Source organism: Phoca vitulina, unplaced genomic scaffold (assembly GCF_004348235.1).
Source record: "Phoca vitulina isolate PV1807 unplaced genomic scaffold, GSC_HSeal_1.0 scaffold3, whole genome shotgun sequence".
In the NCBI taxonomy this organism is placed as follows: Eukaryota; Metazoa; Chordata; class Mammalia; order Carnivora; family Phocidae; genus Phoca; species Phoca vitulina.
Genome location: NW_022589706.1, coordinates 63,140,057 through 63,152,751, shown reverse-complemented (window position 1 = coordinate 63,152,751; position 12,695 = coordinate 63,140,057). Strand labels below are relative to the sequence as shown.

Below are 12,695 nucleotides of genomic sequence, written 5' to 3'. Positions count from 1 at the left end.
CAGCAAGTAAATCTGAGATATCTAAGAGAATGTCTGTGTCTATAATGTAAGCTGCTTTTGGCAACTACAGAATTGTGATTTGTGGCCATAATGCAGAAGTATTAAAAGTAAGACTAATAAATACATGGAGAAATTGTAAAGTAATCTAATTTTAATCTCGTAGCCCATGAAAAGAAATGCATAAGTCGAGGAGAAGCTTTAGTGCCCACCACACAATCCAAATTGTCCCGTGTCAGCAGTGGCTTTGGTCTTTCCAAGTTAACAGGATCAAGAAGGAATCGAAAGGAAAGTGGTCTTAATAAACACAGTCTTTCCACCCAGGTACATTGTTTGTTTTCATCGGTGGTATTATTAGAAATCTGTATTTCAAGGTTTAGCTGTAGTGTTTTATATAATACACTTAACATGTACAAGCACACGATTTGAAGTGGGACATTTCTGCATTTTTGCTTTTAGAAGAGATAAATAACCCAGATTATGAAAACTTCTCCCAATTTATTATGATAAAATTGCATTGTGAGCGTTGTGTATGCAGACCCGCTTCGTAAATGGACATAAGATGAGATGCAGATTATTGATATGTGATCAAACTATGGGTAATTTTTTCCCCCAGTTTTCCCAAACTTTTAATAATTTTGTTACTGATCATTATATAAATTTTAAAGCAGTAGCAGAACAAAATGGTTTTTTTATTCTTTATAATCTTGTCACATATATTTGTGATTGATTTTTTTTTTAACTTACCTACCTCCATTAATTTCTTCCCCATCATACTTCCGTTGCCATCCTAGAATCTTAGTGGCAGCGGTGAAAAGGGTCTGGGAGAAACAGTGTGTATCTTTCATTCCCTATTTCAAGGTTGGGTTCTCCAGGAAGCACACTGAGAGGGTGTTTATTGCAAGATGGTTTTTACGGGTGCCCTTGTGGTCCGTATTTGTGGAAGGGTAGGAAAGGAAGTAGGATTGGTCACAGGGAAATACCAGGTTACAAGGCAGGTCTAGGCTCAACTGACCTAAGTGGAACTTTGGGACCAAAATGGCCTGTCACACTTGACCTGTACTGAGCTGAAATGGCTGAGCCTACTTACCTTCAAATCAGCCAGTCCTTGGGTTTGGGGTTTCTCTACAGCTGAGGTCATCCCTGAAGGTGCTGATGGCACTTGCAGAAGCTGTGGGAGCTAGCCTGTCCTTGAAGGGGCATAGGGATAAGGGGAAAGGGGGAGTGGATCTGTGTCCATCACACAAGCCTCCCCCAGATTCATCATATAATTAATCTTTCAGTTTTTTGTTTTGCCTGTTTTGTTTTATAGTTGTGTCTTTAATGGAATTTTAATAAATTTACTTGGCATTATTTTAAGGCTAGTTAACATTTTTACAGGAAAATCCATGAAATACTAAGACTCTTTTTCCATCCATTGTTAGGAGATTTCTCAGTGGATGTTTACACATATTGCTGTTGTCCGTGACTTAGTAGACACACAATATAAGGAATATCAGGAGGTAAGAATTCATAACCACAATAAAGGTTTGTTTTGCATTCCTCAAGTGAGAAAGAACTCTGTTTCTCATGATACTTTTTTTACCCCTTTTAAGAGTAAGTTGCTGAACTGCATTCATCGTCAGATGATGTTTTTAATGATCCCTGCCAATGGTTACTTTGGTCATTGTTTTTAAGATAGAAAAATTTGAACTTTCTAGAGGCAGATGGCATTAAAAAAACAACAAACTGAAAATCAGCACAACTGAATCCCATTGGCATTAACTACTGACATATTGCTTGTGTTGTCCTAATAAATATTAAAATACAAGAAAATCCCTCTCTTTCAGACTTAACAAGGAGACTATGAAAATATGCATCAAAGTCTCTGAAAAGTCTCTTAAAATTCAAAAAAAATTTAAAGCCAAAATAATTTTTTATTGTAGGCACTTGGTGTTTATGTTGGTAAGAAATAAATTCAGTGAAATCCTCTTGGTGAATTCATAATTGCTCAACAACTTATCCTAAATATTTTATTTCCCAAGTGGCTGACTTAGATCTATTAAAGGTTTCTGAATGATAAACTGCTAATATTTTATGGGCATACACTACCTAGTTGTTATAGGGGATTCACCCCTGCCCCCAGGAACACATAAGTACTACTGTGATATCATGTAATTTCAAGATTATTCATTCAGTAACCTTCACTATATAAAGAGATCTTTATTCTTAGATTGATATTATGTACATATAGTCCATGAACCATTAGATAAGGTAGTTATAATTTATAATCATCTGCTAAATTGCTATACATCTTGACATTTGTTAAATAGCAAGAAGTTATACTAGTTCAGAAATTTTCATTTAAGTACAATGGCTTAGATCTATCCCAGTGGTCAGTTGAAAATGGTTTTTCTTTTTTTTTTGTATGAACATATCAGAGCTGCATGTTTATATCCTTTACTTAAAATCTTTGGAAATGTTACCAAGCTTACCAGTAAGCCAATATGCTGGCAATGTTTCTTGCTCTGATTTACTAGATCTTCTCCTGTCCATGTTCTAGTAACTGTTTTATAACTTAGGGGTGGGAGGGGGAGAGTCATCCTTAAATTACCATGTTTATCTATTGACTTACACTGGACTAACCATTTCAGTGTATTTTCATAAGTAGTATTACCAGCTGCCTGCTTCAGTGTTCCTTTGTCCTGGTGTACTACACCCTCTCCCTTTTACATACCTGTCATTTACTTGGTGCTAAAGTAAACACTTGGGCCACCACAACAATCACACCTTCTCACAAAATCAGTAGGCTACTGTAACCGTAAATAAATATAATTTTACTTTCATAATATTGACTGAAATGATATGTACTGGTTTTGTTTCCAAATATTAACTTGGTTGTAAGTTATTTGTAGACTTTTGATTATTACTCCTGCTTTTGCTTGAAAACCAACCTGGACTCCCTCCCCTTAGCGTCAGCAAAATGCCCTGAAGTACGTGACGGAAGAGTGGTGCCAAATCGAGTACGAACTGTTGCGGGAGCGAGGGTTGTGGGGTCCCCCCATCGGCTCCCATCTAGACAAATGGATGTTGGAGATGACAGAAGGGCCCTGCAGAATGAGGAAAAAAATGGTGCGAAATGATATGTTTTATAACCATTACCCTTATGTGCCAGAAACGGAGCAAGAGACAAATGTAGCGGTGAGTATGCAGAATTGAGTGTTTCTAATGACTCTTTCAAGTTTCTCTTCTTCTTGGCAGGCGTCAGTTAAGGTCAATTACCTAAAATATCTAATTTAGGAAATTCACTAAGCTATATTAAATTCATCATGCAGGGTGGTCGTGGTGGTGGAATGCAGCAGGGAGACATGGAGCGAAGGGGTTTAGCTTCCAGGCTCTGGAGCCGGACTGGCAGGATTTAAACCCTGGCTCTGCCCCTTCACTAAGCTGGGTGACCGAGGACAGGCCATTGGGTCATCTTAGGTTCCTGTTTCCTGATGCCTAATGTGGAGAAAAAGAACAGTTCCATCTCAAAAGCTGTTAGGGTTAGGTTAATATTAGTGAAGCACTTAGTGCTTATTTTGTGCAAGACACTATTCTGAGTGTTAAGCAAATAAATATTGGCATAAGCAATATTCTTTGAAGAAACACAGAAGAGGGCTAAAGAATAATAGCCTGAATATGTAGATCTTTCTGTGTATGTTAAGAAACTTCATCACTGATTCCACAGGTTTAAAACACAGCATTTGCCCATGAGTTTTTTTTTTTTTCTTCAGACAAGTCACCCTCCCCAAAGCCTTTATTCAGACTTTTGCACATGACTAGAAAAATTTTGTCTAAGCTGTTGATGGTCCAGGAATCATGTTTTTAAGTTTAGGAAAATATACTCTCCCAATAAAGCCACTACAAGTTTAAAAGAGAAAGCACAAGAGTATAAAAATCTACTGAATTTAATTCTGAAAATCCTTGTAACATTTCTTTTTTTTTTTTTAAAGATTTTATTTATTTATTTGAGAGAGAGAGAGTGAGAAACAGCATCAGAGGGGAGAGGGTCAGAGGGAGAAGCAGGCTACCCGCTGAGCCGGGAGCTCGATGTGGGATGTGGGACTGGATCCCAGGACTCCGGGATCATGACCCAAGCTGAAGGCAGTCGGTTAACCAACTGAGCCACCCAGGTGCCCCTCCTTACAACATTTCTAAATAGTAATTCAACTTTTCAGTGTCCAATAATAATCCTTTGCCTCCAAAATGGAGAGTACTTTTGTCCTTAGAAAACTCATGTTTGTCATAGAAGCACAGCTTTGGGAGTTGAGATGGGGTCTCACTGGTCATCTCATCCAGCCTCTTAATACTCTCATTTTAATGTTTAATCAATTACAGAGACATTATCAATGAAGCATCTTACCTGTTTTTGTGCCTTGTCTTTGAAATGCGTCTGTAGTCCACACTTACAGCACATCTCAGTTGGGACTGGCCACATTTCACATGGGCAGCAGCTGCCGCAATGGACCGGGGCAGCTCTAGAGAGTCCCTGATTCTTAGACCACTGTTCTGTGACTTCTTAAAAATCTATACTCCTTTTTGATAAACAAAGTTCTTACGTCTTCCTTTAATATCATTTAAATTTTTTGAGGTATCATTTAAAGTTTTTAAAAAATTAGTATTGTAACTTTTAAAAAATACAGTCTGGAAAAGCATATTGTAAGATTCCCCCCCCCCTTGCCAAGCATCTGACTGCACTATGCTTCATTAAGACAGAAAGGTGACTATCTCTCTAGGGAACATATCCCACGCTTTGTTTCACTTTAGTGTTTAGCTACCTCTAAAATAAATCTAGTATAAACTCCTGTACCCAGTTAGAAACCCAGATCACTACAAAGAATCATCCACTGAAGAACATTCTCGGTTTGTTCTTCTTGGATGTTTGGATAATAGGATTTTAGAATCTGTGAGGTCATAAAGTTCAAACACTTGCCCAGTATAGAAGTTTTGTTATATTTTATTTTAAAACTTTATTTCAAACCCTTCATGGGTTTGAAATACTTTCACATTCTTGACTTTATATTTGATTCTGTCACCAATTGAAGAAACTAAGATTTATAAAAGAGGCTTGGAACATGGGTCTTCTAATAAATAGTTTGGATTCTATGATGTGAGGGCACTTTGCATTGTTCCCGTCTCTTTTTTTTCTGCCAAAACCCTGGCTCCCATTTATTTTGTGGTCAGCGATTTCACTTCTATCCTGATACTTCTTAGAGTATAGGTCTTAGAGCTGCTAATATATAATTATTTAAGATTTTTCAAGATAGCTTCCTAAAGTTCACTTTTCTCAAAGCTATTCCATTCTGTCAAGAATGTCATAGTTGGTACAGCTGTAATTTAAAGCACCATAATTTCTAGTACTACTGCACTATGGAAAAAAAAAAAATTAATCCACCCATACTTTGTAGCCTTTACCAGAACCTACTTTTGTCCGAGCAAACCAGTAATACAGTTCCTAATTCTTAACCTTTTTTCCCCAAATAAATACTTCAAGCCTGTAACAATTTGATAAAATATTTCTTATTGAGTCAACAATCATATAAATTGAATCCATTCAAGAATACTAAAATACAAGATAAATATATATGCTCTCCTATATATGTGACCAACTCACTATTTTTATTTAACTGAGGCATATGCTTTTGAGTTTTTTTTAACTGAGGCATATTTTTTACTTACATAACCATAATATTTTTATATTGTTTATTCCTTCTTTATAACAGTGCCATTCACTTTATAAAAGTATATTTAAACTTCTGTATCAGATAAAAACAAAATAACCTATTCGGGGTTCACACTTACAACCTTAGTATTATTAGCATTTTACGTAAGCAAAAGCGTTCACCAGCCTGAAAAGTCTAAACAGACAGTCTCAGAAATAAGTAATGTACCATATGGAACTTATTTTTTAACCAGATGGGTTACATATTGGGAAATACAAGGCAGTCAAGAAATGCTGGAGATACATTAACAAAAAAGGAAAGAGTGGGTGGGAAGGGGCGACAGTTACAGAATGTGGAATTTATGTGGCTTAGTTCATGCACGAGGCAAGGTTAATCTGCTATGATGAAATTTTCTGAATGACTGATTATTTTGGTCTTGCCAGTTCAAAATCCTTGTAAATTTGAAACACCATTAAGTGTCCACTTTTATTTTATGGAATATGCAGTCTGGCAATGTTGATAGCAAAGAAAATTCCCAAAAGAAGAAGCAACTGCTATCCTACTGACTTCTATCATGAAATCAAAGAAGAGCCAGATACAAAGCGCAATGAGTGCGATACTAATTGGGAAAATATCCCAATTTTACAGATGAGGAATCAAAACCTAGAGAAAGGTCTAGTTGCAGCTCCTAAGTAGTAAAGTACCATATAATGAGTATATAGGATGACAGTTCCTTAGAAGTTGAGTCATTTTGAGAAAGAGGTTCCAACCTTTGATGGTTTTGTGACCTTATTGGTGGACGGTGAATTTCTTCCAGACAGAAACAATATACTAGGTTTTGTCTCTCTAGTGCTAACAGAGTATCAAGAACTTAATAAATGTTGAATGAATGGACTACCAGCACTTTTTCTTCCGAAATTAGACTTTTTCCATTGCTTTCCCATTCAGCATTCTGTAGAATTTTCCTAATTCTGAAATTTTTCCACTAAAAAGGGCTAGAGCCAAATTACAAACTTTGGGCCTAAAGTTTATATAACTTGGCAGAGGGCTCTACAAGGAAAAAGGTATAAACTTATGAATATGAAATTACTTGAGCGCCTCTTTCCAAGGTTTTGAAAGGATCCCATGGGAAGTGAGGGCTGTTGAAGTTTTTAAGCTTTATTAGCTTTGTAGAAAATCCACCTCTACCCCGAACAAGATTCCAAATTACCTCCCAGAGTTAGAGATCAATCACTTCCATTTCTGTTCCCATAAATGTGTTGCCTTCCTTGCCTGCGTGTTTATAAAATAAAGTCAGTACTTTTTGCAATGTAAGAGCTATGTGCCAACCTAAAAATTGCTTTGGAAGCCTCTTCTTGCTAGGTAAAGCAGGCTTTATCTGAGCAAGGGCAATTGACTAATCTTTTGCCTTTGTAAGAATAATTACTGTTCCTAAGTGGCATTGAAATTTTTAGTTCTGTTGCTTAAGGTGAAAGAATACAGTGATGATTAAAAGTTATTTTCTTGTTTTAAAATCTTCGATGTGTTAGAAATGAATATAGTGATTTTTTTCTTTAGTCATTAAAGTTTTATTTCTTAAACCTTGATAGTGTTACACATTGTATACAGGATAGCTTACCTATTCTAAGTTTTGAACTTTGTTTCTTGATTTTTAAATTAGATGTTTGTTTATAGAGTATAGAATATATCTTTAGAGTCTCATTTGCCTCAGACTTAAAAGCTTTGACAGTTTATCTACTAAAATTATTTTAATAAAAGCAAGAGTAATAATTTTTGTCATGAGAAAAGTTAGGTACATGTGGAAACTTACCTATTCTCACATGAAAATAATTCCTCTTTGCACAGCGACTTTCCCTGTGGGGTAATTTCCATAACTAAAACAGCTATGCTAAATTGCACTGTAATTCTGTATTTTAAGTGGTAATGTCAGTTGTAGATATTGTTAAGATGTGAGCCTCGGGTATGATGAAAATACAAAATGCAGTGGCTCTTAAGCAATGGTCTCATTATTCTGAATCCTACGGAAGGAGAATGAGATTCCATATTTTGCCATTAAAAAAAAAAATCACACTTAGATACAAAAACCAGGTTTTGATTTTGTGATCCCCTTATTTTCACAAATTTATTTTCATGGAATAATAATCTCAAACAAATTTATTGTTTGCAAATACTATTGGGGTGAAAACCCCACTATCTACCTTTTAATTTGGGGCTGCTTGGGACAGAGGGGTAATTGACTTACTTGAAGGTTCCTTTTCTAATGGAGTCTCCTGTGGCTGCCTCCACAGATATTTTTTATGTAATATATAGATGTCATAGGACTCAAAGAAACTAAGCAACTCATTCAGGAAATTCCATTGCCAGCATTATAGAAAATTTTGAAGAAAAAATGACTAGAGAATTATTTTCTAGAAATTCTGACTGAAAAGTTAAGATTTCTGTGTAAACATAATTACAATAATTAGTTATATAATTTTAAGTAAAAGAGAGCTATGATAATACTGAAATTATTGGTACAGCGTATCTCTTTACTATGGGTTGAATGCTGTGCCTTGGAATAAAATAAGAGCCTCAGTCAGTGGATCAGTGGTAAATATGTATTAAACCAGCACTGTACCGTATGTTGCAGAGAAGATAAGGAGTATGCATGTCAGACCCTGCCCACATTCTGGTTGGGGGTAAATAGTGGACATTAAAGTTGCATTTGACAATAGTAATGGGTCCATTTTGCTATATTGGTCTATCACACATCCAGCAATCTATCTTGGGTTTTTTTTTTAATGAATTTCAGAGAAAGTTGCAGAATCAGTACCCTTCACTCCTTAACACTTCCACATGCATGTCATTAATTAGAGTTGAGTTTTATTTATAATTCTTTTTTTATTGACATAAATTTTACATACATTGAAATATACACATCCTAAGTGTACCATCGTGTGTTCACATATTTGTATTTTATACTCGTATAGCCAAAACCCGTACCAAGTTAGAGAACATAGATGTATATTATAAAGATTATTCTTCATCACAGGTATGTTTTTAAAAGTTTGCTTTTTAAAGAGAAACATTTACTAAAACCATGTGAAGTATTTGAAAGTATGCCTAGTAGTCCAGTGTTTGTTTTGCTTAGGGAGAAAACATTTGTGAAATCATTTTGCTGATGCATGTTTATTGTGGGGAAAAGTACTAGATGTCGTCTCCAGCTAAAACTGAAAAGGAAGAAAAATTGGAAGTAGTATCATTGTCTGTATGTAGCTATCTGTGCATGTTTACGTAGGCCACACATGACAGCTCAACAGAAGCTGCCCTCTTGTTAACTGAGATTTTATTCTAAGAATAAAATTTGAAGCAACCACCTAATATTTTTTAAAGTACTTTTTACAAAAACTTTTGGTCTGGAGGCTGATGACCCAGCCGCCCTTGTGCTTTCAGCCTTTCTGGGGTTATCGCTATGAAAGTAATAAAGTAGGCATTGGGCTTTTATGGGAGGATGTTTTTTCACTAATAAGCACCCTTTGATTTCTGTGGTATGGGGTATTGGAGATCATGGTGTAAACCAGTTGCTCCTGTTACAAAACAGATGTAGGGATAAGCACAGTGAAAGGTAGGTGGAGGGTAACAGCTAGCATTAGATTCTGTTATCCAGTTTTCAGTTTTTTCCTTTCGAAGCCATATAGAGTTGCCTGTCAATCATCCGTGACACTGGCCACGTGGGCTGAAGTTTTGTGTGAGATTTTTAAGTTAGTCCTGTTCAATAGCCTTGAGAGTTCTAGTGTATTTTCTACTTTAAAACTACTTTTGGTAATTAGAAAAAAATAATTATAAGATGCTAAGTGATTATTTCAAACAACTTAGGATATCATAATAATTTTCTTTGAGTGTGTGCATCTTCCATATTTCATACAATCCTCACGAAAATTTTATTTTTGTGGTGTTCTTTATGTTGTTTTTTTCTGATGTATCTATACTTAATACCCTGTTTTCAGTCTGAGGTCCCAAGTAAACAGCCCGAGACACCTGATGATATCATTCCTCAAAAGGTAAAACACAAATTACCATAAGAGAATGCAAAATACTTGCAGTTTTCTTTGTTTTGTTTTTGGTTTTTTAGTGCATGGTAGGCTAGACTAACGTAAAAGGTTGACTTTCAATTTGTTCTTCCTCTAAGTTCCTTAGAGTTAAAAAGTCAGTGTCATCCGTGCTGAGAGATGTTCTAGTCTTGGCTTTGTTCTAATTAGCTTTCTAGGGCCTGTGTGCTGCTCACTAACAGGCTGAGTATTCACTGCTCTCACCGTAAAATGTATATTGCTTCACGTATATACTAACAAGTTCTGACGCATGTTAGTAATGGGCAGCCTGACACCCTCAACTTTTTTCTTTTCATTTGCTCATTTAATTCTTCCAGATACTAAACTGTGTGTATCTTGAGAATGCAAGGAGTATCCTCTTTTAAAAATCATTTTTTCAATCAGAAGGAACAATGAAAACTAAGGTTATACATAGATCACTTTTTAAAATACAATTTTAACTTATTTTGTTTAAAAATTTACAATTGTTTTCTTTTTCCAGAAAGATTCAGTACGTAATTCAGTTAAGAAAAAAAAAAGGGAAAAAAAGGTAGTTCTTTAGAATGCAGAAATATACCTCAAAATATTTAGGGAAAAAAACATAGTTCCAAGTTGAGGTCAGTAACCAAGTAGATGTCTGACCTCTATTAATTCATTGTCTTGCCCGTCACTAACTATGCTTTCATCATTTTAAAAATGAACAGTTTTGAGTTGAAGATAACTGTTACACCTAACATCGAAGAATTGGTATGGTACAGTTTACTACCTTTCCTTTCATTTAAAAAATACTGCAATATTCTTATTAGTTTGCTCATCAGATTGGTCCTTCCATCATTGTAGTATCATTTTACCTCATTTTAATACTTTCCTATGTTATATATTTCAATTTCTATTTATTGCATATCATTCCTCGATTAGCTTGCAGCTCTCTTGATTCCCTGACTCTGGACCTGAATTTAAAAGAAGGGTAGTATGACCTCAGTTAGGTAGCTTTTTATCTCAAAATAGGTTCAATATTTCAGTCTAAATATTCCAACCAATTGGACACTTGTTTTCCACTTGAGTTGGAAGTTATTTGTTTAAAAAGGTCTTGCTTGAAATAAGCATGATTTTGGATAATACATATTGACTACTTGAGTTGAAGAGTAGGCCAACAGAGTATTTTTAATTAGGTATTTTTATAAATGGGAAAGTGAAATAATGTTTAAAAAGTGAAGGGGGTTTTTTTAGTTTATTTATTTTAGAGAAAGAGAGAACATGTGTGTGAGCAGGGAGAGAGGCAGAGCAAAAGGGAGAGGGAGAGAATCTCAAGCAGACTCCCTGCTGAGCATGGAGCCCACCGCAGGACTCAATCTCTAGACCCATAAGATCATGACCTGAGCCCAAATCAAGAGTTGGATGCTCACCCAACTGAGCCTCCCAGACACCCCTAAAAAGGGGAGGTTTTAAAGCATATTTCAAACCCCATCTTTTTTTTAAATTGTTAATCCAAAGTCTGGGTCTAATTCTGATTAAGGAACCTGTATACATATTAAATTTTCCTATGGTTTTACAGTTTTGAGGGCATTTTAGACCTTATTTTTTTCATTATGTTATGGTTTTAAGAAAAAAAAAAAGTTTAGGTTAGCTAGAGACTGTATTTTTAGGATAAATATTAACTCTTAAAAAGAAATGCTCTTGTATCCTAGGCCAAAAATATCAAATCTTTTCTGATGTTTCTAGGTAATAAACTTCTTTAAGATGGACTTATATATGTTCTTAATATACTCATTTAGTTAATATATTTATGGAGCATATTATTTTACACAATAAACAACAAAGATGTTTTAGCAAATTGAAGATACCAGCTTGGAGGAGCAGGCCAAGCAGAGAGCGCCATCGGGCCTGAAGCTGGTTGATTCCATGTTGGGTTAGAACTCGTGGAAGGTTTGGGCCATTTCTGGAGTTTTAGTGAGAACTGGGAATGTGGGGAAGAACAGTGCAGTTCTGAGTCTTTACCTCTAAGCATTGGCACGGAGGATTCCAACTGAATGGATGGGCTTTAGGCCTGACTACTTACTTTATGCGGGGTGGAAGCAAAGTTCCAGGCTCCACACAAACCAGACATCCTCTTGCAACTTGATGCTCTCCAAAACTGGGTGTTCTCTTTACTGTTTAGGAAGGTTTTCTAATACATCAGTGAGGCCATGTCATACTAACATGAAAACGTTATTTGACTAGAGATGATTTATTTCTATTTCATGAAGAAAAACTGCTAATACTGTTTTTTTTATATGTATGTTTTAAAAATCGGTGCAATTTAAAAACAGAGAAACTTAACCCAAAAGTCTGTGGATTTACTGCATATAAATGCAGTTTGTTAAAAATCCCTTTAAAAAGGTAACACATAAAGAAGTCTTGATACCATACCTTCCTCCGGGAAGCTTATATTTTAATTCTTTAAAATAATTATCTGAATCCTTTTCTTCCGTTATTTCTTAGAAACCAGCTCGATACAGAAGAGCCATAAGTTATGACAGTAAGGAGTACTACATGCGACTGGCCTCTGGCAACCCAGCCATTGTCCAAGACGCCATTGTAGAGAGTTCAGAAGGTGAAGCGGCTCAGCAAGAACCAGAGCATGGTGAAGACACTATTGCTAAAGTCAAAGGTCAGCCTTCCTCTTTGTTTGAAGTAAAAATCACTTTGGAGCATTTCTTGTATTTGAGTTTTTATGAAAATAGGAGCTACTGTAAAGTGTAGGGCCAACCATATGGATAAAAGTATCTATACATATTTTACAATCTCACTTTTTTTAAGATTGATTTCTGTATGAGAACTAAAGAGACTGGCTCGTTATTGCCTACAGATGGATAGAATGTGCCTTTTGGCTTGATAATGTTTTTATTGCATTTGGCAGGATTCTCAGTGACACCTGACATTTTAATCTAAGGCCCTGATAACTAAA

General features: G+C 35.6%; 1 protein-coding gene across 4 annotated transcripts in view; it reads left to right on the top strand.

Annotated features, from left to right (window-relative positions):
• The window catches only part of WDFY3 (WD repeat and FYVE domain containing 3), a 234,122-nt gene that overhangs the window by 177,183 nt on the left and 44,244 nt on the right, over positions 1–12,695 (top strand). For 3 of the 4 annotated variants that reach the window (XM_032400715.1, XM_032400713.1, XM_032400712.1), the window contains 5 exons: positions 164–321; positions 1,422–1,499; positions 2,950–3,177; positions 9,668–9,721; positions 12,230–12,398. In XM_032400715.1, the coding sequence (XP_032256606.1) occupies positions 164–321; positions 1,422–1,499; positions 2,950–3,177; positions 9,668–9,721; positions 12,230–12,398 (687 nt within the window). The remainder of the gene's footprint in view (positions 1–163; positions 322–1,421; positions 1,500–2,949; positions 3,178–9,667; positions 9,722–12,229; positions 12,399–12,695) is intronic. The other variant, XM_032400714.1, reaches the window with a different exon arrangement.